Below are 21,342 nucleotides of genomic sequence, written 5' to 3'. Positions count from 1 at the left end.
AGGAAAACACCGATAGATTTGTCACATGGTACCTGTTACTTTTCTCAGCGCTGGTCGATATGGACTAATCACAGTCGCTTGTGCTTATATCAAGAGTGGTGTTTTATTTAATAATTTTACAGATATTACATAGATGGATATCAATATACGTGTAGGAAAAAAAAACTAAATTTAAACGATTATATTCTCTATCGTGTGGTACAAAAGACAAAAACATGCTTAGATTTGAATGCGCAGAACGCGGCTTTGAGCCGACAGTCGCCCCCTGGAGGAAGTCAAGTGTTTGTCGCATAATGAACGCCTGATAGAACATTCCCATCTATTTCAGAATCAGTCAGGAGCCATTTGGGTTTGGGAATCCATTCCAATCCGGTTCGGTCCATCCAGTTTCGACAATCGACATCCGCCTGGAAGGCCATGCGCTGCCGTTAACCCAAACACACTTGATCGGAGAGCAGCCGTTATTTGTATGGATATAACGTTAACCGGGTGATTTCGAAGACTTAAGGATACTAAAAACATCAAGGTAACAGTGTTTGTTTTTTAACGTTAGAAATCCCCACGTTTATCTGTATTAGCTTGTGACGTTTTTTATGAATAATATAACGAGTTATAATAGAAGACATATCAAAATGTTTTGCTGTGAAAATCATAACGTAACGATATTTATCAGATTAGTTAATTTTGGTAATTCCCGACAATACCATTCCGTTTAATGTATTTTAATTTAGCCTGTTTTTCTTGTTGTTACTTTTAATAACCAAATGAGGTGATTTAAAGTAACGTTTAATCTATTCGTTTGTTTGGTTAAAGTGGCTTCGTGTTGTTTTCTTTCCTGAGCCGTTTTGCTGAATGGTTTATTGTAAACAATCTTTTGGGGCGTTTCTTTATCAGTTTATATTTTAACCCAGAATACTTTGCATAGTTCATGTTACTAAAAGTACATGACATTAATTGCTAAAATATAAACAACAATAATGTGTTTTTTTAAGCATTGGGAAATAAATGATCAGTCATGTACCTTGGTACTGAATGATTTACTACAAGGTAAATCAATAAGGTAGTACTTTGGTATTTTTTAGTAGTGCATCTTCAATGCTTTTTTTAAATGCTATATGGTCATCAGTACCATGTGATTAATTTGATAGCATTGGTGTGAATGTGACCATACAATAGAAGGTTATATTGTGAGTCAATAATTACAAGACAATTTCCACTAATGATACACCTTGTACCATTGCTTGTGTTGTCTATGAATCAGTGCGTAAGTTATTACACAACAAATTTGTACATATGAGGTGCTTTGAACTATGAGTAAACAGAGCCAGCAGCCCATAATTAGCAGAATTGGAGACTTGATCTTGTGGTCTTGACCATGAGACCTAAATATTCTTTCATCGTTTGCTGAGGAAGAATTGGGCATAATGTTATTGACTGAGAGTCTCTGTCAACATTCACTTTCATTGCATCTTTTTTCCTATACAATGATTTGAATGGTGACTGAAGCTGTCATTATGCCTAATATTTTTTGAATAACAGGATTTTATTTTGTGTGGACAGTCCCTGTATTAATGAGATGTCTAATGAGATCTCAGTGTCCTAGATCTGTTGAGTCATTGTCTCCCAACAAATTGAGTGGGTCTTATTTTAGCACACATTTATTATACTAACTCGTGTATATTTAATATTTACTTCATGTTGGGTTAGGTGACCCTCAGAATTTGAGTCACTCTCAGTGTTATTTTATTATATACTGTTACAGTATTTATAAATATTTTGTACTAGCTTTTATTTTTATATCTTCACTTTAAAGGGTTTGTTCACCCAAAAATGAAAATGTTGTAATTAATTACTCACCCTCATGTCGATCTAAAGACTTTTGTTAATCTTCGGAGCACATATGAAGATCTTTTTAATGAAATCTGAGAGTTTTCTGTCCCTCCATATTCAACAGCCTTATGCAACTACCACTTTCAAGTCCCAGAAAGGCAGTAAAGACATAATTAATTAATCCATGTGACACCAGTGGTTTAAAATTAATTTAATGAAGCAATGTGAGTGCTTTGTTTGTGCAAAAAAAAACATAATTTACTACTTGATTTATACAATATTAATCTCCAATATTTTTTGCATCACTTCATAAAATTGAGGTTAAACCATTGGAGTCATATGGATTCTTTTAATGAAGTTTTTACTATCTTTCTGGTGCTTGAAATTGGTAGTTGTGTAGACTGTCAATGGAGGGACAGTGTTCCGAAGATGAATGAAAATCTTACGGGTTTGGAATGATGTGAGGGTGAGTAAATTATGACAGAATTTTCAGTTTAAGTTTTTGTAATTTTATGTCCTTTTGTAATTTTTACTAGGTTTTGTATTAGCTTTTTTTTTCCAGTTCTAGTTTTAGTAATTTTAGTACTTTAATTCAAATTTATTTTATTTTAGTTAGTTACCAAAGCAGTATTTATAAATGTTTAGGTTTTCCATCTAATATTTGTAGTTAATTTTATTTCGGCTTCATTTCAATTAACAAAAACTATTTCTATTAGTTTTAATTAACAATAACAACACATGGTCACCCTTATTTACAGTTTGTAAATGTGTCTGCTTCAAGTAAACTGGTAAAACGTGAAACTGCAACTTTCTTCCTAGAGGTTTAGATTTCTTATGAATCAGTGAGTAGTTTTGTGTGATGTAAGTGGAAGGAAGCCATTATAGCACACTGCTCTGGACAGATTGTCATTGTTCTCAGCATGTGTACATGTGGTGGGTGGGAAAGAGAGGAATTTGTATCTATTCATGGCTCAGAAAAAATAAACGAAAGTGATGTTGTCATGTAAGAACTCTGTCTGAGCTTTCTTGGATTCCAGAGAAATGTTCTCGGCTCAAACTATTGGAAACTCGGCTGCAAATTATTCTCCCCCTCTTAGTTTTTCCAGCTTTAAAGTAGACACATGTTTATGTTAAACTTAAATTTATGCCATTTTATTTGTTCTTTTGTAGCACAACCTTTATTTATATGCGCAATTTATATTAATGAACATTAGGACAAATGTAAATATGCCAGATTATAACCTTAGGCTAATTTCCATCTGCAGAACCCCTGGCAGGTAGATGTTACACATAAAAAGAAAGAAAAGAAGGGAAAAAAACTATATACACAACACAATAAGATAACACAGACCCACTAATACAACAGTCAATATTAAAATACACATTAGAACAGCGACAAGTTAATTAGAAAAAGAGAAAAAAAAAAAAATAATTTACAGTTCATCTGTATTGAGTCTAAGAGAGAAAGAAAAGTGGTGATGAAATATGGATATTGCACAGGCCCATCTTACCAACTGAAGGTTGTCATTTTTATTAGTTTTTTAAAATGTTATTTGTTTAATTTAGTTTTTATTTATTTCCAGTTAGTGCTTCAACTTAAACATATATCTGTTAATTGCCAAGGCAACATTTTAATTTTAACATTAATTTTGTTTAGAATTTTTTTTTTTTTTTTCTAATATTTATATTTTATTTCACGTTTTTTTTTTTCCCCAATTAACCATTTCCCCCCCCCATGTTTTTAGTTTTAGTTAATGGAAAATAATCCTGAATAGTGCACATTTGTGTTCAAATGGGCTGTGACTAAAACAAATTTAAGGACTTGTGAAAATTTGTACAGTTGATGGTTGAATAATATATTTACGATCATTTAATTTGCTGCTTTGAGTCACCATAATCAAGTTCACGGTTTTTGCTTTTTTTGTAAAAGCTATTGTCCCTATAAATATCATCAATATACTTGTTTTAGTAACTTTTTTTCATCACTAACTACTTTCTGTTATGGTAGCTTGACTGTAGTTTAACTAAAAATTGTGAGTAGTGATAGCTTGTAGCTGGTATGTTTCACAGTCTTGTCTCGAACCAAACATTAGAATTTCACACTTCGTGGAAGACCCACTGCAGACTGCCAGCACAAATACTGGATTCCAGCGCCCTGCCGAAGTTTGGGTATGTGTGGGTTGTTAAATTTGGATGATTAGAGAGAAATGATGAATCTATGAAAAACATGTTAACCTTTCAAAGTCTGTAAACGTACGTTATCTCAGATGACTTTATGTTGGTGATGCAAGGAAACGAGTTGGCAGTGATCCATGGAATTGTTTTCCAGTTCTTGTTTCAGTAAAAAAAACAGTGTCTGTTTTCCTGTTCTTTGCCCTCTGGCAGTTCACGCCCGCTGGAATATTAAAGAGATCTGTCAGCAAGACCATTGTGAGCTTTCAAACAAAACCGCACACACACACAATGTTTTATTTTACCGTAACACTGCAGCACATAGATCACTGACCTGATATGAAGTCAATATTGAGAATCCTGTTCCTAACGGATATTTGCTATGTCAAAACAAGCTAGATGTGCTTTTTGCTGTAATAAATAATAAATGACAAGTAGTCTATTAGGGATATGGAAAACAACATTTACACCACAAGCTGTCTAATTAAAGTTTTTCATTACACTTTATTTTAAGGTGACATAGTTACATTGTAATTACTCAAATAAGTACTGAGTAATATTAATTAACTACACATACTTACTAGATAAAAAAGTTTGAGGACAAACTTTAAGTTGTCTTGAAAAAGCCGGTCCAGAAAGTTTGAAGTAGTTTTAAAAGTGTGAAGTTTGAGAGTTTTCAGTTTAAAAGTTTAAGTTTTAGTTTAGTAGTTTTGATAGATAGGCTAGGGTACTCCGGGTGGTTGCGAAGGTGTTGCTATGCAGTTGCTAGGGTACTTGGGGTGGTTGCTATGGTAACCTGGGTGGTTGCTATGGTGTTACTAGGTGATTGGTAGTTGTCACAGATAATTACTATAGAGTTTCTATAGAGTAGTTAGCATGTTCTCAGCCCACTTTAGCACTTAGCTAATCAGTATTAGCATGTAGCTAATCACTGCCAGCATGTGTAGCATGTTGGAAGTCCAGTTTGCCAGCATGAGTCAAAAGAGCCAACTGCCATGTCTCTGTGATGCTCTGATGCATAGGTATTGCTAAATGGTTGCTAGGGTACTCTTTTTGGTTGCTAGGGAGTAGCTTGGCAGCTGCCTTTGATACTCCAAAGGCTGCTTGCCAGTATGAACAATATAAACCAACCCCCATAACTCTATGATATTCAGATGTGAAGATATCCCTCTATGCTTTGGGTTGCTAGGTTTCTCTAAATGGTTGCTATGGCTATGATGTCTTTAAGGTGATTTGTGATTGGCCGTTTGATTCTTTTGATCTTTTTCAATAGAAGTCTATGGAACTTGTTGCTATGGGGCTCTTATATGGTTGCTAGGGCGTGGCTTGATAGCTTCACAATGATCCTGAGAGACTGATTGGTTGGCTGAGTAAAATGAGCCCACCCCCTTGTCTCTATGACATTGTGATCCAGAGTTATGTTCAATACAAAATCCCTATGTAATTTCCCATAGTAGAAAAAACATAGTACTTCCTGGTTCATGGGCACGGCTTTACCATAGTATGTCTATGGGGAAATTTGGGCAGCTCTTGCGCCCCAGGGGTACAACTTACACCCCGTTTTGAGGTATGATCCTGTCAGCCTCTTCAAACGTGGTGACCCACATGTTTCTACGAAATCCTCGTTAGGAGCTATGACTCGTCAAAATTCGTCACAATGTTAAGTCTATGGGATTTTTCACCAAATTTTTTCGCCTGCCGAATGACAATCGTAAACCCGATCGCTTATAAAAGTCATAGCACACCATTCCCGGAAAAAACCGCACGATTTGACACCTCATTCGTGGGTCTGTGACAAAAGCGGTGGGAGGAGTAGCACGCCAAAATTTTGTGTGTATGCGGGAGAATAAGAATGGATGTTTTGCCTTTGGCAAGCACCATTAATAATAATAAGCTTAAGTAGAATATCAGTAAGTTTGCTTTTTCAAGTCAACTTAATTATAGAATTATGGTTAGGGTTTGGTTTAGGGTTTGTTACTTGTAATTATGCATAATTTATTGTTATTACTATAGTATATACATGTAGTAATTTGTAACTAAACCTTAAAATAAAATGTTGCTAAATTTTTCCCCCAAAACAAGATTTTTCTATTTTCTGAAGAAAATGTAAGTAGTGACTGCACATGCAAAACTGATTACCAGAGAGCGAGTGCCTTAGAGAGAGAGTGTTATTGCAACCAAACTTGCTTAGCAACATCTGTTTTCTTCCGACGAAGAATAAAAAATATCGAACGTATTATCGAACACATTTTTTTATTGATATCGATCACGTGTCTATCGCAATACATATCGTTATCGTTTTATCGCCCAGGCCTATATGACGTACTAACACGAAGGTCTCCTGCTTTGCAATGAGTGTAGACAGATTTTGGCTGTTGCGATGCGAGCGACAATGATCGCGACCGGTGTAGACCAAGCGTGCCACACGAGTCCTGAAAAGTGAAGGCAAAGCTCCTCGATTGGCCCCCAGGTGGCTGGATACAGTATAGTTCATAAATCCCGCCCTCTCCATGTAATGTAATGGGACGTGAGAGAAACAAAACAGTCAAATTAAAATGTGTTTTTTTTTCCAAAGATGGTTTTAGTTGCTTTTCATCATGCTGATGTTTTTTATCATGCTGATGTTTTTTAAAGGGTTAGTTCACACAAAAGTGAAAATAATGTAATTTATTACTCAGCCTCATGTCGTTCCACAAACGTAAGACCTTCGTTAATCTTCAGAACACAAATTAAGATATTTTTGTTGAAATCCGATGACTCAGTGAGGCCTCCATAGCCAGCAATGAAATTTCCTCTCTCAAGATCTATTAATGTACTAAAAACATATTTAAATCAGTTCATGTGAGTACAGTGGTTCAATATTAATATTATAATATTTTTGGAGCGCCATAAAAACAAAATAATGACTTATATAGTGATGGCCAATTTCAAAACACTGCTTTAGGAAGCTTCGGAGCATAATGAATCAGCGTATCGAATCATGATTCGAATCCCGTGTCAAACTGCTGAAATCAAGTGATTTTGGTGCTCCGAACCACTAATTCGACAAGCTGATTCATAATTCTCCGAAGCTTCCTACTTGTTTTGAAGTAATAAATGACAGAATTTTCATTTTTTTGGTGAACTAACCCTTTAAAGCGTACTTTAACTAGCAATAGCATGATAAAAAACTGCCTAAAATGACAAAATTGGAAATTGGAGCTTTAACTTTAATTTCTACATTTCCAGAACTGTTTATTTTACACTGACATAATGAGTTGTTCTGCAGTATTAACCAATTCTGAGGGAGTGTGGGCGGGACCTTGATTTCGTGGCTCCACTTCGCGCTTGTACTGCACAGACTGAAGGTCCACCTTTTTTATAGTCTATGGCAGTGGTTCCCAAACTTTTTAGCTTGGAGTACCCCCTGAAGGGATTACCATCCTTCTGCGTACCCCTCTCTTCCACTTCGACTGCAATCACAAAATTTGCCCCCTAAATTGATTTTCCAGTGCACTTTTTTACCTTTATGAATAACTTTATTTATTTTATAATGTTTTAAATAAAAAAAAAAAATTCAATAGAGAAATATGCAATGTTGGTAAAATTAAGTAAAACTTATATTAAACTAAAACCGCCAGTAGGTGGCACCAAGTCACTGTTTTTATGAGTGAGTCATCGAGTCATTCATTCAGTAACGAAGCAAGTGGCTGTGAATGAATCATTGAATCATTCACTCTCACGATTTGTTCAAAGCTGCAGAATTGTTCGCGAAACACAGACATGTGTTGTAGTTCTGCTGTGGTTTTCGTTAGAAATATTATTTCATTGCAAAATAGAGTAAATATGACAGTACTGTGTTTAAAATGTACATTTAATTTTTTGACCTCTTGTATAATGTCACGTTTGCAGTCATGTGGATATTTGGGAACAACTGCGTTCTTGCTTGTTATTAGGGCTGGGCGATATATCGAATGCTTTTGTCACGCGCATTTCGTCAGTAAAGCCGGTTCCCTGATTGCCGCTAAATCGCCATCACCTGCTTTCAAATGAAGCGGCATTTAATAGACAGAGCCGTAGTTCACTGATAAGCCACGCAATATCGCGTTCATTATCGACGGCGATTCATATCGATATTGAACGAAATATTACGTGGCTTATCAGTGAACTACGGCTCTGTCTATTAAATGCCGCTTCATTTGAAAGCAGGTGATGGCGATTTAGCGGCAATCAGGGAACCGGCTTTACTGACGAAATGCGCGTGACAAAAGCATTCGATATATCGCCCAGCCCTACTCGTTATCATCATTAAATACAAGAACTCACACAAAGTATGTTTTTGTATCGGAGAAAGTTTGAGTCTTAAATCGAAATTAATCCATTATCTGTGTCTGTATTTGTTCTTCATGTGAGTAAGTGCTAAATTCCCCACTTTTACAAAGGTGCATTGTCGAGAACGACAGTAATTTTGCTCGATTTAAGGCAGCGTGCAGTCTACTCAGTCTATCATATGCATGCCATGCTGCTTGTGTGGATACAGTTATTTTTGACTGCAAATGATGAGGTAATCTGATTAAATGTACTAGATTTACGACATTTTGGCAGTTAGAAATACATGCTCGATTTTAATATTATTTTAAGGTAGAATTAAAGGAACTACTCATTTTGTTCGCGTACCCCCTTTTGTCACGTCGCGTACCCCAGTTTGGGAACCACTGGTCTATGGTGTAGACACACTGTGTTAGGGTGCTGCTATGTGGTGGCTAGGGTGCCCTTAGTGGTCACTTGCTGACTAAAAGTCTGTAGATATGCATTGGGTTTGTCTTTCAGAGTCCTATTGTTTAGAATAGTGCTAGGCTGGGTACATGCTGAAGATAAATACTTTTGGGTTTAGGGGTTTGATTACATTATTGCTCAAAGTTTTAAATGTTTGCTAAGGCAAGAATCACCGCTAAATATGTTTATCGGTTATTCTGGCAGAAACTGTAGTGTTTTTTTGCATAGCCAAAATGTGCTTTTCTTCAAAAAAAAAAAAAAAAAATATATATATATATATATATATATATATATATATATATATATATATATATATATATATATATATATATATATATATATATATATATATATATATATATATATATATATAATTTTTATATTCTTTTTCTTCTTCCTCCTTGGATTCTAAACTGTTTCTTTTTTTTTGCTAAAAATGTTGTTTTTTTTCCCAGACTTCAGTTTACTGGAAAAGTGAAATGGCTTCAGTTTCAGTATGAGGTGGTGTTTGGGGATTCACATGCAGGAGGGAATTTGAAGGCTTGTTTAAACTTGTATTTGGCATCTGTACCCGAGGCCAGAACTGTCAAATAAGCTGCTACTTCACCCTGTGTTTGTTCATGATCCATTTTGCTTATTGTTGTCTAAATAATACCTTGTCTGGTGTGAATTGCTGAACCTATTAGCTTGGTAGTCAGAGGTCCTTGTCCTGATGCATTAATGTGGAACTCGTCTAGCAACGTTTGTGCTACAGGTGTAAATGATTCCTCAAATGTGCTTTATTGAGACCTGGTAGTTACTACCTAGAAATTTGCTAAAAGAAGACTTTAGACCTTGATTGCACAGCACTGCCCTACCAACCACAACGTCTAGCATTCTTGTAAAAATCTAGTTACTTAGTTACTGTTTTCATTTGTGTTTCTTTTTACGTCCTTGATCCAGAAGTTTCTTTAAGTGAGGTAGGAGCTGCAGCATTGCACTAATTTAATCTTTCATGGGAATGTGATGCACTCCGTATTTGTGCCCTTGTTTATTCACTTTGGTATGTGCAGCACTGATAAGATGCTCATGATGCGTACCAACATTTTGAAGACACCTTATCAAATGAACTGCTGTATGAATGAATGCCATTCAAAACAACTGAACATGTTGTATCTACACACGAGAGGGCTTGTTTGATCAGATTTGTGTTCCTAAATCTCAGTTTGGTGTTTTGTTTCTGATTTGTGCAGGATAGAAGCAGGTGAGGACAGGAAATTCTAGATTTTCAGGGAATAAATAGGCTAGCTGGGAAATTGATGTAAATGGGGGTAGTGTGATAAGGTTTGTTATTGCTTTCAGAAAACATTGAATATTGTGATGAATTCTGATTTACATTGCATCAACCTTTATAATTATATTAGGATAAGGAAATAATAAAAAGAATATTATATAATCTTGTTGATAAAAATGGTGAATATGCAATTACTCTTTGGTTTCTTTTTTTTATATGCTTTGCTTTGTAGTACCTTTATTTAATCCAAGTAGTAGATGCATAAAAATATATAGAAATGAATGGAAAATTGAAAAGAGAAACTAACTGTCGCTGCTATTATATATTTGTGTGTATTGGAAACATAAGAACTGCTGTAATCAGTAACGTGTGTGCGTACTTGCCCATGTTAAGAGGTCTTGTCTTTCCAGCCTTCTTTACTTATTGTGAAAGTGAAAGTGCCATGTGAAGGCCAAGTATAGTGACCCATACTCAGAATTTGTCCTCTGCATTTAACCCACCCACACACATTAGGAGCAGTGAGTAGCGAACACACACACACACACACACACACACACACACACACACACACACACACACACACACACACACACACACACACACACACACACACACACACACACACACACACACACACACACACACACACACACACACACACACACACACACACACACACACACACACACAGTGGAGCAGTGGGCAGCCATTTTGCGGTGGCGTCCAGGGAGGGATTGGGCATCTCAGTCATTTCCTGCTGGTATTAAAAATTTTACCTGCAGCCTTCAGGTTACCAGTCTGAATGTCTAACCATTTGGCCATGACTGCCCTGTATGTGTGTGTGTGAAGAAAATTTATATATAAATATATATTTTTTTTTATTAAAGTGCCTGTTATGCTATTTTAAAGGCTCCTAATTTAGTTTTGGAGGTCTGCTACGATAGGTTTACATGCATTCAAGGTCGAAAAACACTTTAACTTTCTCATTATATACATTGCAGCATCAGCTCTTTTCTCACTGTGTCTGAAACGGTTCGACAAAATGATTCAGTCTCTGAAGCTCTGATTGGTCAGATGGCCCAGTCTGTTGTGATTTAGTCTACTGCTTACACCACATGTCGGAAAATGAAATGCCTATTGTCAACAACACGAAACAAACTCTTCCAGTCTCTGCTGCGACTGCAGTGTTTGAGGGCGGGTCAAAGTAAATGTTGTTCGTAGGCAGCCAATGCAGACCATAGACTGGCATTATGCAAATTTGTTAAACAGCTATATTACACACTGCATGAAAGGTGATATCCGAAAAAGCATTATAGGGGCACTTTAAGTTACTTGGAGTAGAATGTTATGTATTGATGGCAGCAGAAGATAACCTTACTTTGGCTGTGGACTGCTTGTGTATAAAAGACTGACGAGATGACCATTCAGACACATGCTGATTGAGCGATATCTCTCAACGTGAGAAACACAGCTGATTAAACCTTTGATTGAAACCTTTTGTTTTTATATTTTTGCTGTTGATTTTTTTTTTTATTTGCCTTTTATTTTTCTTTAATCAAACATTTGCAACTAATAAATTGCTATTATATTAATTGCAAACAATTGTTCACCAAGATTATTATTGATAAGACCTTGAGCAAAGACTGACTGCAAAGGACTCTTTATCAATTGAATGCATATGATTAAGGTCAGATTTGACTTACTTTACCTAACCAGAAAATAATGAATAATAAAGTTAAAAGAGTTAAGATTGAAGTACACATCATATAACAATATATAAATGTCTGTAAATGCATTTAGGTTATATTAATGACAGTGTATTACAGTAATGATGATGCCATTCAGAATAATGTAAAATACAAAAAATGTTCAGACACATTATGGTACAGTTTAGATGTGAGGAAAAACGTGTTAATGGTCCTTAAATTGAAAATATAATGAAAGTATGATTTCCTATTTTACTTTTTGGTTTTGCATAGTTTGAAACCGGCATGTTTTTGTGAGATTTATGCTAAAAGTTGTGCAATTCAAAAAAGTTGATAATAATGGAAATTAGGGCTGCACGATATATCGCATGAAATTGTCACGCGCATTTCGTCAGTAAAGCCGGTTCCCTGATTGCTGCTAAATCGCCATCACCTGCTTTCAAATGGAGCGGCATTTAATAGACAGAGCCGTAGTTCACTGATAAGCCACGCAATATCGCGTTCATTATCGAAGGCGATTCATCTGCGATATGAACGCGATATTGCGTGGCTTATCAGTGATCTACGGCTCTGTCTATTAAATGCCGCTCCATTTGAAAGCAGGTGATGGCGATTTAGCAGCAATCAGGGAACCGGCTTTACTGACGAAATGCGCGTGACAATTTCATGCGATATATCGTGCAATTTCCCTAATGGAAATTTAGAAAAATGATGTTCTATGCATCAATACGTTGATTCAGTGTCACAGTTGCAAGCTGTTATTAATTTTGTTTTCCAGATTATGTTTAGCCCTCCAGATTAGAAATTTTTCACAAATAAAATAATTTATTTACATCCTGAAAAACTGATTTCAACCTTTAACCTCTATTTTTTTGTGTGTTTTGTTGTAGGTGTGGGTTCTGTTCTCCAGGTCTCGGTTGTGTTCTACTCTTTCTTTAAGCGGAATAGTGTTCTGGTTGGGTCAGTATGCAGGGCTGGGTGATTCTGGCTCTGTTGCTGAGCCTCGGGGTCTTGCGCTCTCAAGCGCAGAATGGTGAGTGTCGTCAAATTCCTATCCAGATTGATCATGTTAGAGAATTCTGTCTAGTCACCTCAGGTTTAATTCGGATTACGTTAAAGGGTAGTTCACCCAAAAATTAAAATTTGATGTTTATCTGCTTACCCCCAGTGCATCCAAGATGTAGGTGACTTTTTTTCTTCAGTCGAACGCAAATTATGATTTTTAACTGCAACCGTTGCCGTCGGTCAGTCAAATAATAGCAGTAGATGGGAACTTCAACTATAACAGTAAATAAAACTTGCTTAGACAAATCAAAGTTAAAACCTAAGACACGAAACGTTTGGTTTGTGTGAGAAACCGAACATTATTTATATCATTTTTACCTCTAATACACCATTATGGTCCAACTTCGTTCAGCTTCCTGTTAGTGAGGTCAAAAAACGCGTTCTGAAGACGGAAGTGATGTCTCGCCCATATACTTCAATGAGCACGAGACATCACTTCCGTTGTCAGAGCGCGATCAGACCTCACTAAACGGAAGTTGAACGAAGTTGGACATAGTGGTGTATTAGAGGTAAAAAATGATATAAATACTGTTCGGTCTCTCGCACAAACCGATCATTTCGTGTCTTAGGACATCAATGTGCCGTCACGAGCCGCAGGGTTTAATTTGGATTTGTCTATGGAAGTTTTTTCGACTCTTATTGTTCAAATTCCCAATCACTGCTATTATTTGACTGACAGACGGCAGCGGTTGCAGTTTAAAATCATAATTTGCGTTCGACTGAAGAAAAAAAGTCCTCTACATCTTGGATGCACTGGGGGTAAGCAGATAAACATAAAATTTTAATTTTTGGGTGAACTATCCCTTTAATGAATGACATTAATGAAACATGTCGTAATCCTGATTAAATTTAGTGTTAGAGTAATTTTGAGAAAATTTTGAGGTTATTAAGATTTTTTAAATGTTTTTGAAAGAAGTAACCTAAGTTTAAATGTAATATAATGTCATAATGTTTTATTCAAATTCTCTGAAAAATATTGACATTTACACTATCATTCAAATGTTTGGGATTGGTACTTTTATTTTTTTAATGTTTTTAAAAGACTGCAATCACTTGATCGAATATACAGTAAAAGCAGTAATATTGTGAAATATTTTTACAATTCAAATAATTGTTTTGCATTTGAATACCTTTTAAATGTAATTTATTTCTGTTTTCAAAGCTGAATTTTCAGCATCATTACTCCAGTCTTCAGTGTCACATGATCCTTCAGATCCTTCTAATATGCTGATTTGCTGCTCAAGAAACATTTATTATAATCAATGTTGAAAACAGTGATTGTACTGTTATATAGTCATAAATTATAGAAGGTTTAATTAATTACAGGTTTACACCAACTGAAATGAATATCCAAGTCATCTCTTCTCTCTTTTTGTAATGTTACAGGTCTGGGTGAACTTCCTGTGCCCCATGGTTTAACACTACAGCCTGATTTACCTGCACAGACTCTTACAATGACATGGCAGAGTGACTCATCGCTTTTTGACATCGAGATTTTCCACACCGAGCTCATGAATGTGGTGTTAAATGTAAGCACTCATACATCTCTGCCGTTGGATGTCATGTCGTCTGTTAATCTGTGTTTTAGTTGTTTAGTGTTGACATATGCATTTGGGTGTGTGCCATAAATCACTGGGAAGTATTACTGGAACATCATTGTGCCACCTCCAGGTCTTTACAACAATACGGGTTCACCTTTAGTTCAATAACAAGGGATTAAATGCAAATACACTCAAACCAGTTCTCCACTCAGTGTTTTCCCATCTCATGAGTCACCGACTGGGACTTTAAGAGCTTAGAGCTACATGTTATGATAGCGATTGATTCATGTCTAACTTGTTTTGGAATTTATTGGTCCATGTTAGTCTGCTCATATTGCAAAATATATTTTGCTTATTTGGATGTACTATTATTGCATCTGTGCCCCTAAAGCAATCTTCGAGACTGAATGCCACTCTGTCGGCACACTGTTGATTACCACAGAAAACAATATCTGCTGGCCTTTCATTGTAATTGCATTACTGTTCCTTTTTAACTGAGGGATGAGTCGAAATGACTTCCTGTGGTAATTAACGGCATGCCACAGACCCTGTCGATAGATCTGATGTATTTGCCTTGAAGTCAGCATGAAATCAAAATGTATGTGTTTACTTTCATAGTTTGAGTTCTTGGTCTTATAGTGTACAATTCATCAGTGTACATTATTCCATATTTTTCATAAAAAACAGAAAAACACCCTTCTAAAACACCTTTCTATTTGGGCTAATGTTTTTTGGCTAGAAGGAAAATAATGTGAACCAATAGCCCAAAAGCTGTTGTTGTAGGTAATGCAACCTTTCTAAAATATTACTGATAGTTAACAGGAAATTACAGCCATACAGTTCCCAGTGATTAATAGCAAATAATAATAAAAAAACATTGCGGGGTATTTTGAGATGCTTGAATTTGATCTTCAGCATCCACGTCCCTGTTAAAAGTGGAAGGGAGTAGATCACCCACAATCCAATGCAAACTTTTATTCAGCTCCATAGAGTCTGTTAGTGCCCGCCCACTTTTTCAGGGACCTTAGTTCTGGAAGAATTTTTCCATTCATTTTTTTCAATAAGGATTTCAAAAAAGTCTTTATACTTTATAAAGTCTAAATATAAGCAATGACATGAACCAAACCAACCTGCTACAAGATGAATCACAGCATTACAAACTTTGATATTAATCACAAAAGTATTTGAAAATCAGACAAATTTATATATACATATATGTTAAAGGGTCGAAAAATAAAAAGTAACACTTTGTACCTTCCGTGGTTAAAAATTACAACTTATGAATGAGAAAAAAATTTTTTTGCTTCATCAGAATGGGATTAGACTTGGAGCATTCGATATGTGAACACAGAAAAAAAACGTGGATATGATTCAGATATGTTAATCTGAAATATTGCATTTATTGAAAAATAATTTTATTATATTAATTTGAATGGGAAACTTAGCCCATAAAAATTGTATAAATATTACAAAGTATATTTCATTGACTTTCCTGGAAAAAACAACAAACAGTGAAAAACAACAACAAAAACAACATTTCAAGGCTTCAGTCACTTTTGACAGTGAAGGTACCAACTATGACCCAAAAATGAAGGGGAATTCATTTGTGGGCTGATGGCTTCAAAAAAAAAAAACTTTTAACATTGATCAACAACCTCTGAGCTCAGAATACATCCGTCTTTAAATGTTTAAAAGTTATTGTTAAAAATAAATTCCACTATGGAAAGAATTAATGGAATTTTTACTTCCGGAACTCGACTGTTACACTCTATTCTGTATAGAACAGTGTGTAACAGTCGTGTTCTGGAATCCAGTCAAATGTAGATGGTTTAAATCAAGTCCTACCCTACAGTTGTCACTCAGTGTTGTTTCACTCAGAATCACATTATGGAATTGAATCGGGTTGCTAATGCTGACGTTAAGATGTGTGGGGCAAAACTGCTTTTTCACATTCATAATGTAGAGCATGGTTCTTTGCTGATTCTCAGGGAACGCATGAACTAATAAAATGTGAGTGCAGTGTAAATTACAGCATCCAAATGTATGAATGCAAATTTTCTGTTTTCATTTGTAGGAGACGGTGGCAGTTAAAACAGATCCTGTAACAGGACAGCGTGTTTGGATATGGCGCTCGTCTTTACCCTTGGAGTGCACTTCTCATTCAGTGCGAATCAGAGCACGAAACCAGCAGTCGGTCAGCCAGTGGAGCCCCCTTCAGACCATTCCAGGTACCAAAAAAAACCTTTCCAAAATGGTGCTGGTCCTGAAACCCGGTGCTCGGCCTGGGCATCTGCAAACCTTTCTTAAAATCAGCGCACAAACAAACATAGCACTGTGTGGTCCTTGTTTTGAGAACTTATTTTAGCATCCAAAGTCATTTAATTCACTGTCTGTATCCTTTCATGAGCTTAAGCTGGCTCTACTGTGACAGTCAAAAGTTATTTAAATTTATACTATAGATTAGTTGTTAATTATTTAACAAATATGACATTTATGATCTAAAGATGTTTTATTTCAGACAGGCATGATAAATAAAGTTGCTGGAGTAGCTGTGCAGTGAGACAAAATTAGGACCTGCCATTTTTAAGTGTAGACGCATCCGTTGATTATAACGGCAGTGATCTAATTTTGTACCAGATAGTTTTGTTTCTGAGCTTGGAGCTGTTTTGAAAGCTATAAAAGGACATTTTCTGTTTTGATGTTGCTCTTTGGATCCACTAAGAAAAAAAAAAGTTATTTAAACCATTTACCAAACTCTTGTTATCTCACCCCCATCCTTTTGTCTCTAGGGTCCGATATTCCTGAGAAGTCTGAGTCTAGCATGTATCCCCATGATAAGGTGGTTCCTGTGGGCAGTAACATGACCTTCTGCTGTATTGTTAAAGAGAAGGTTGATTTCCAAGATATCAGGTACATGGGTCAGCAGATGAGCGCCACACGCTTGAGCAGAAGAACTTATGCCATTACAGTAACCAACCAGCCAGCATCTGGCAACACGGGCACCAACGTGGTCTGCTGTTCCCCAGAGTTTACCCTCACAGGAGCTGTGGTGTTTGTCGGCTGTGAGTATAATTCATATCAATTTATATCTAAATATATATTATGCTAAATATAAGAAATATGAAGAAATGTGTATTAAATATTTATAATTTATATACACTACCATTCAGAAGTCTTGGTTAGGGTTAATATTTTTAAAAGACGAATCTTCTGCTTACCAAATCTAAATTGATTTGATAAAAAATAAAGTAAAAAATATTAATTGTTTGAAATACTTTTACAATTTAAAGGGTTAGTTCACTCAAAAATGAAATTTCTGTCATTAATTACTCACAATCATGTTGTTCCAAATCCGTAAGACCTTCGTTCATCTTCAGAACACAAATTAAGATATTTTTGATCAAATCTGAGAGGTTTTTATCTCCTATAGAAAGCAACGAAATTACCACATTCCAGGTCTAGAGACGTAGTAAAGACATTGTAAAAATAGTCAACGTGACTGCAGAGGTTCAGCCTTAATGTTATGAAGTGACGAGAATATTTTTTGTGCGCCAAAAAATAACGACTTTATTCAATCTCTTCTCTTCCATGTCATTCTCCTATGCTGTTGATATAGTGAACACAGTGCAGAGCTTCTGTGTTTACATCAGAATGCCGACTCATTATTGGCCGGCTCCTGCGTCAGCATCACACGCATGCATCGTGCTGCTGACGTGTACAGCGTCTGCCAATACTGAATCGCGTTTGGATGTAAACACAGAAGCTCTGCACTGCGTTCACCAAGTCAACAGCGTAGGAGAATGACATGGAAGAGAAGAGATTGTTGAATAAAGTTGATATTTTTGATTTAGTTTTTTGTGCAAAAAAAGTATTCTTGTCACTTCATAACATTAAGGTTGAACCACTGCAGTCACATGGACTATTTTAACGATGTCTTTAGTACCTTTCTGGGCCTTGACAGTGGTAATTAAATGGCTGTCTATGGAGGAGTCAGACAGCTCTCAGATTTCATCAAAAATATGTTAATTTGGGTTTCGAAGATGATTGAAGGTCTTACGGGTTTGGAACGACATGAGGGTGAGTAATTAATGACAGAATTTTCATTTTTGGGTGAACTAACCCTTTAATTTATCTTTACAAGTGGTTTGCCAAAATATTATGATATATAAGCTCTATAAACAAATCCACCACTGTAAAATTCACATACAACTTCAGAAAAAAGGGAAAATTTGAGTGTTCATTTTTAGGATAATGACTGGCAGTAGATGATTGCTGTGCAGTGTTAAAGAGCAACTTGCATGTGGCTTTGTTGTATGTAATTGCTGTAGATCCGCCGGGAGATGAAGGGTTGGTCTGTGAAACGCGGGACCTGGCATCCGCAAAATGTTCTTGGTGGAAAGGACGTGACACTCACTTGAAAAGAAAGATCAACCGCACTAACTACACCCTTAATGGAAGGCAAGAAACACACTACACAGGAACCACTGACCACATACACTATAGCATTTGGCGCTCAGGACCGTAATGTCCTTGGTACATAAAAAGATCACCAAACAGCAAACCACATTAAATGAGATGGAAAAGGATACTTCTGTCATGGTTATTTTTACTGCTAATCCAAGAATTCCATTAATGTTCTAATCTAATTAATGTGCCATTTCTTGTCTGATGTGACAGCTGTGAGTATTATTCATATAAATTTCTATTAATATTTATAAATGCATATCAATTATTTAATAATTATTTATTATAATAATAAGTTGTAATAATAAATGTTTCATACACAACCATACAAAAGTCTGATTATGTGATGTTTTTGAGTCTCTTAAGCTGCATTTATTTTAACAAAAAAACAGTAAAATCAGTAATTTTGTGAAATATTATTTCAATTTAAAATAACTTGTTTTCAGTTGTAATATATTATAAATTGTAATTTATTCCTGCAATTCAAAGCGGAATTTTCAGCATCATTACTCCAGTCTTCAGTGTCACATGATCCTTCAGAAATTATTCTAACATGCTGATTTGATGCTCAAGAAACATTTCTTATTATTATCAACCTATTATTAACTTGTGTGATTATTAAGACCATTTCCTCTCGGAATGAATGAACGTCTAGGTTTTATAAGCCATATTTCTGTCTGCAGGGACTGTTTGGTGACTAATGATGGGAACACCTCTTGGTGTAGTTCGAAGGTCTGGGAGGACAACTGGACTCTGGTGGCTCGAAATACTCTTGGAACAGTTCGGCTTACTGACTCCGCCCAACTCGCTGACCGCGGTACCACATTTCAATACGTTCTCCTTTTAATTGAGTATATCAACATTATAAATAGAGTCAGAGCGACTGTGTCTTAATATTCTCATGAGTGAGAACTTTTCTCTGACTGTTTTGTCTCTCTTCCAGTACATCTGTTGGCTCCAGCAAATGTGACAGCGGTCGAAGTCAAGGCGTGGAACGCCACACTGCAGTGGAGTTGGCCTGTGGCGGCGTATAAAAAGCTGGAGATGGTCTGCCAGCTGGAGCTCATCGGCCATGAACTTTCCAGCACAGTAAGTTCACTGCTCAGCTTTCAGCTCCCAGAACCCTGTTTGCTTTTTGTTTGGTCTTGGAGTTAAAGAGGTAGTTCACCCAAAAAATAAAAAATTTGACATTATTTACTCAAGAAAAACACAACATTTATTTTGAGAAAATTAAGAAAAAACAAAAATGCAAAGTGCATAATGCTTATCCTCAAAAAAATGCAATGAAACACCATAATAGTGCGTTTAATCATTCACTGAAAATCTTCCCTCAAATTTAATTTGCACATGTGCACTTTTTTTAATGAACAATTGTCAGTGAATAATGATTTAATTAGTTTGTTCCTCACATAAACCTATTGTACAGCTTTAGGAAATGTTTATGGTGCGTATTGTTATACATTAGCTTGACATTAGCTTTTTTGCTCACCAGCCATTGTGGCTAGTGGTTTTCCAAAGTTACTAGCCACTCAGCATTTTCACTGGCCACATTTTTGACATTGATACAATGGGGAAAAACTGCCATATTGATATTTTTGATATTATCTCATAATTTGGCAGCAGGTGTATTTAGGCTGCTGTCAGTTTAAGACCTGACACACAGATCCATTATATTGTTACACAAATGTGTAACAACTTTAACAACTGTTTACATTCACTTAAATCACTGTGTTTACATGAATACTTGGCAGCACCGACATTTTGACTTTTTTTTTTTTTTTTGTATATGACTGAACTCAATGTAGTTCTGAGAGGCGGCTTTATGTGCGGGTTTGTGTGTTGACTCGCTGTCGGAGAGATGAGAGAGAGGGAAAGTGCAGCTGGTATCGTGTATCTATTCTGAGGAAAATTAGTATTGGAAGCATTTCAGATTTTATTTTAAACGAAAAATCTATATTTTTGACAACACTACATTGCACTTAGTTTATTATTCCAGGTACCTTTATAAAAGACTACAATTAAAAAACGTAAATATTAAAAATTTCAACCCTCCAAAGTAGCTAGTAGGAGTGACTGCATTACACTCCGCTGCTCAAATCCACCTGCTTTTGGTGGGTTGGCAGGTGTTAATGTCAAGCCCTGGTTATTGAAAACAAAAAATGTGTTTGAAAGAAGACTGTACAAGTTTAAAATGATATGAGGGTGGAATAAATGAGTTACTTTTCCTTTTATTGCAATGTTTTCCCGATTCTTTTTTTAATCCTGTTTTTTTATGCATCATTTGTATTTATTACAAAACTACTTTAAACTATTACTCAAGCCACCTTAGCAGTGATGTTTTGTAAATCAGATTAATCAAGCAAAATTGTTATTTAACCTATTCCATTTAGGACTGTTATATAATATTTAAAAATGGCTACTGATTTCAAACCAGTGGGCTGATATTTCTGTGTGTGTGTCTTTAGCGTAACTACAGTGGCACAGGTTTGTCGTCTGTAATGCTGGAGGGCTTGTGGCCAGATGCAGACTTCACTGT

The 21,342-nt window shown here is 35.9% G+C and overlaps 1 protein-coding gene across 2 annotated transcripts in view; it reads left to right on the top strand.

Annotated features, from left to right (window-relative positions):
- The first annotated feature begins 333 nt into the window (after positions 1–333).
- lifra (LIF receptor subunit alpha a) overlaps positions 334–21,342 on the top strand; it is a 37,851-nt gene continuing 16,842 nt past the window's right edge. The window contains exons 1-9 of one of the 2 annotated variants that reach the window (XM_067405740.1): positions 334–526; positions 12,627–12,769; positions 14,188–14,330; positions 16,417–16,570; positions 17,132–17,404; positions 18,671–18,800; positions 19,490–19,623; positions 19,750–19,895; positions 21,272–21,342. The exon at positions 21,272–21,342 is cut by the window's right edge and continues 83 nt beyond it. In XM_067405740.1, coding sequence (XP_067261841.1) covers positions 12,703–12,769; positions 14,188–14,330; positions 16,417–16,570; positions 17,132–17,404; positions 18,671–18,800; positions 19,490–19,623; positions 19,750–19,895; positions 21,272–21,342 — 1,118 coding nt within the window. In that variant the 5' untranslated portion in view covers positions 334–526; positions 12,627–12,702. The remainder of the gene's footprint in view (positions 527–12,626; positions 12,770–14,187; positions 14,331–16,416; positions 16,571–17,131; positions 17,405–18,670; positions 18,801–19,489; positions 19,624–19,749; positions 19,896–21,271) is intronic. The other variant, XM_067405742.1, reaches the window with a different exon arrangement.

This window comes from Chanodichthys erythropterus, chromosome 13 (genome assembly GCF_024489055.1).
Source record: "Chanodichthys erythropterus isolate Z2021 chromosome 13, ASM2448905v1, whole genome shotgun sequence".
In the NCBI taxonomy this organism is placed as follows: domain Eukaryota; kingdom Metazoa; phylum Chordata; class Actinopteri; order Cypriniformes; family Xenocyprididae; genus Chanodichthys; species Chanodichthys erythropterus.
This window is presented reverse-complemented; position numbering and strand designations above follow the sequence as displayed.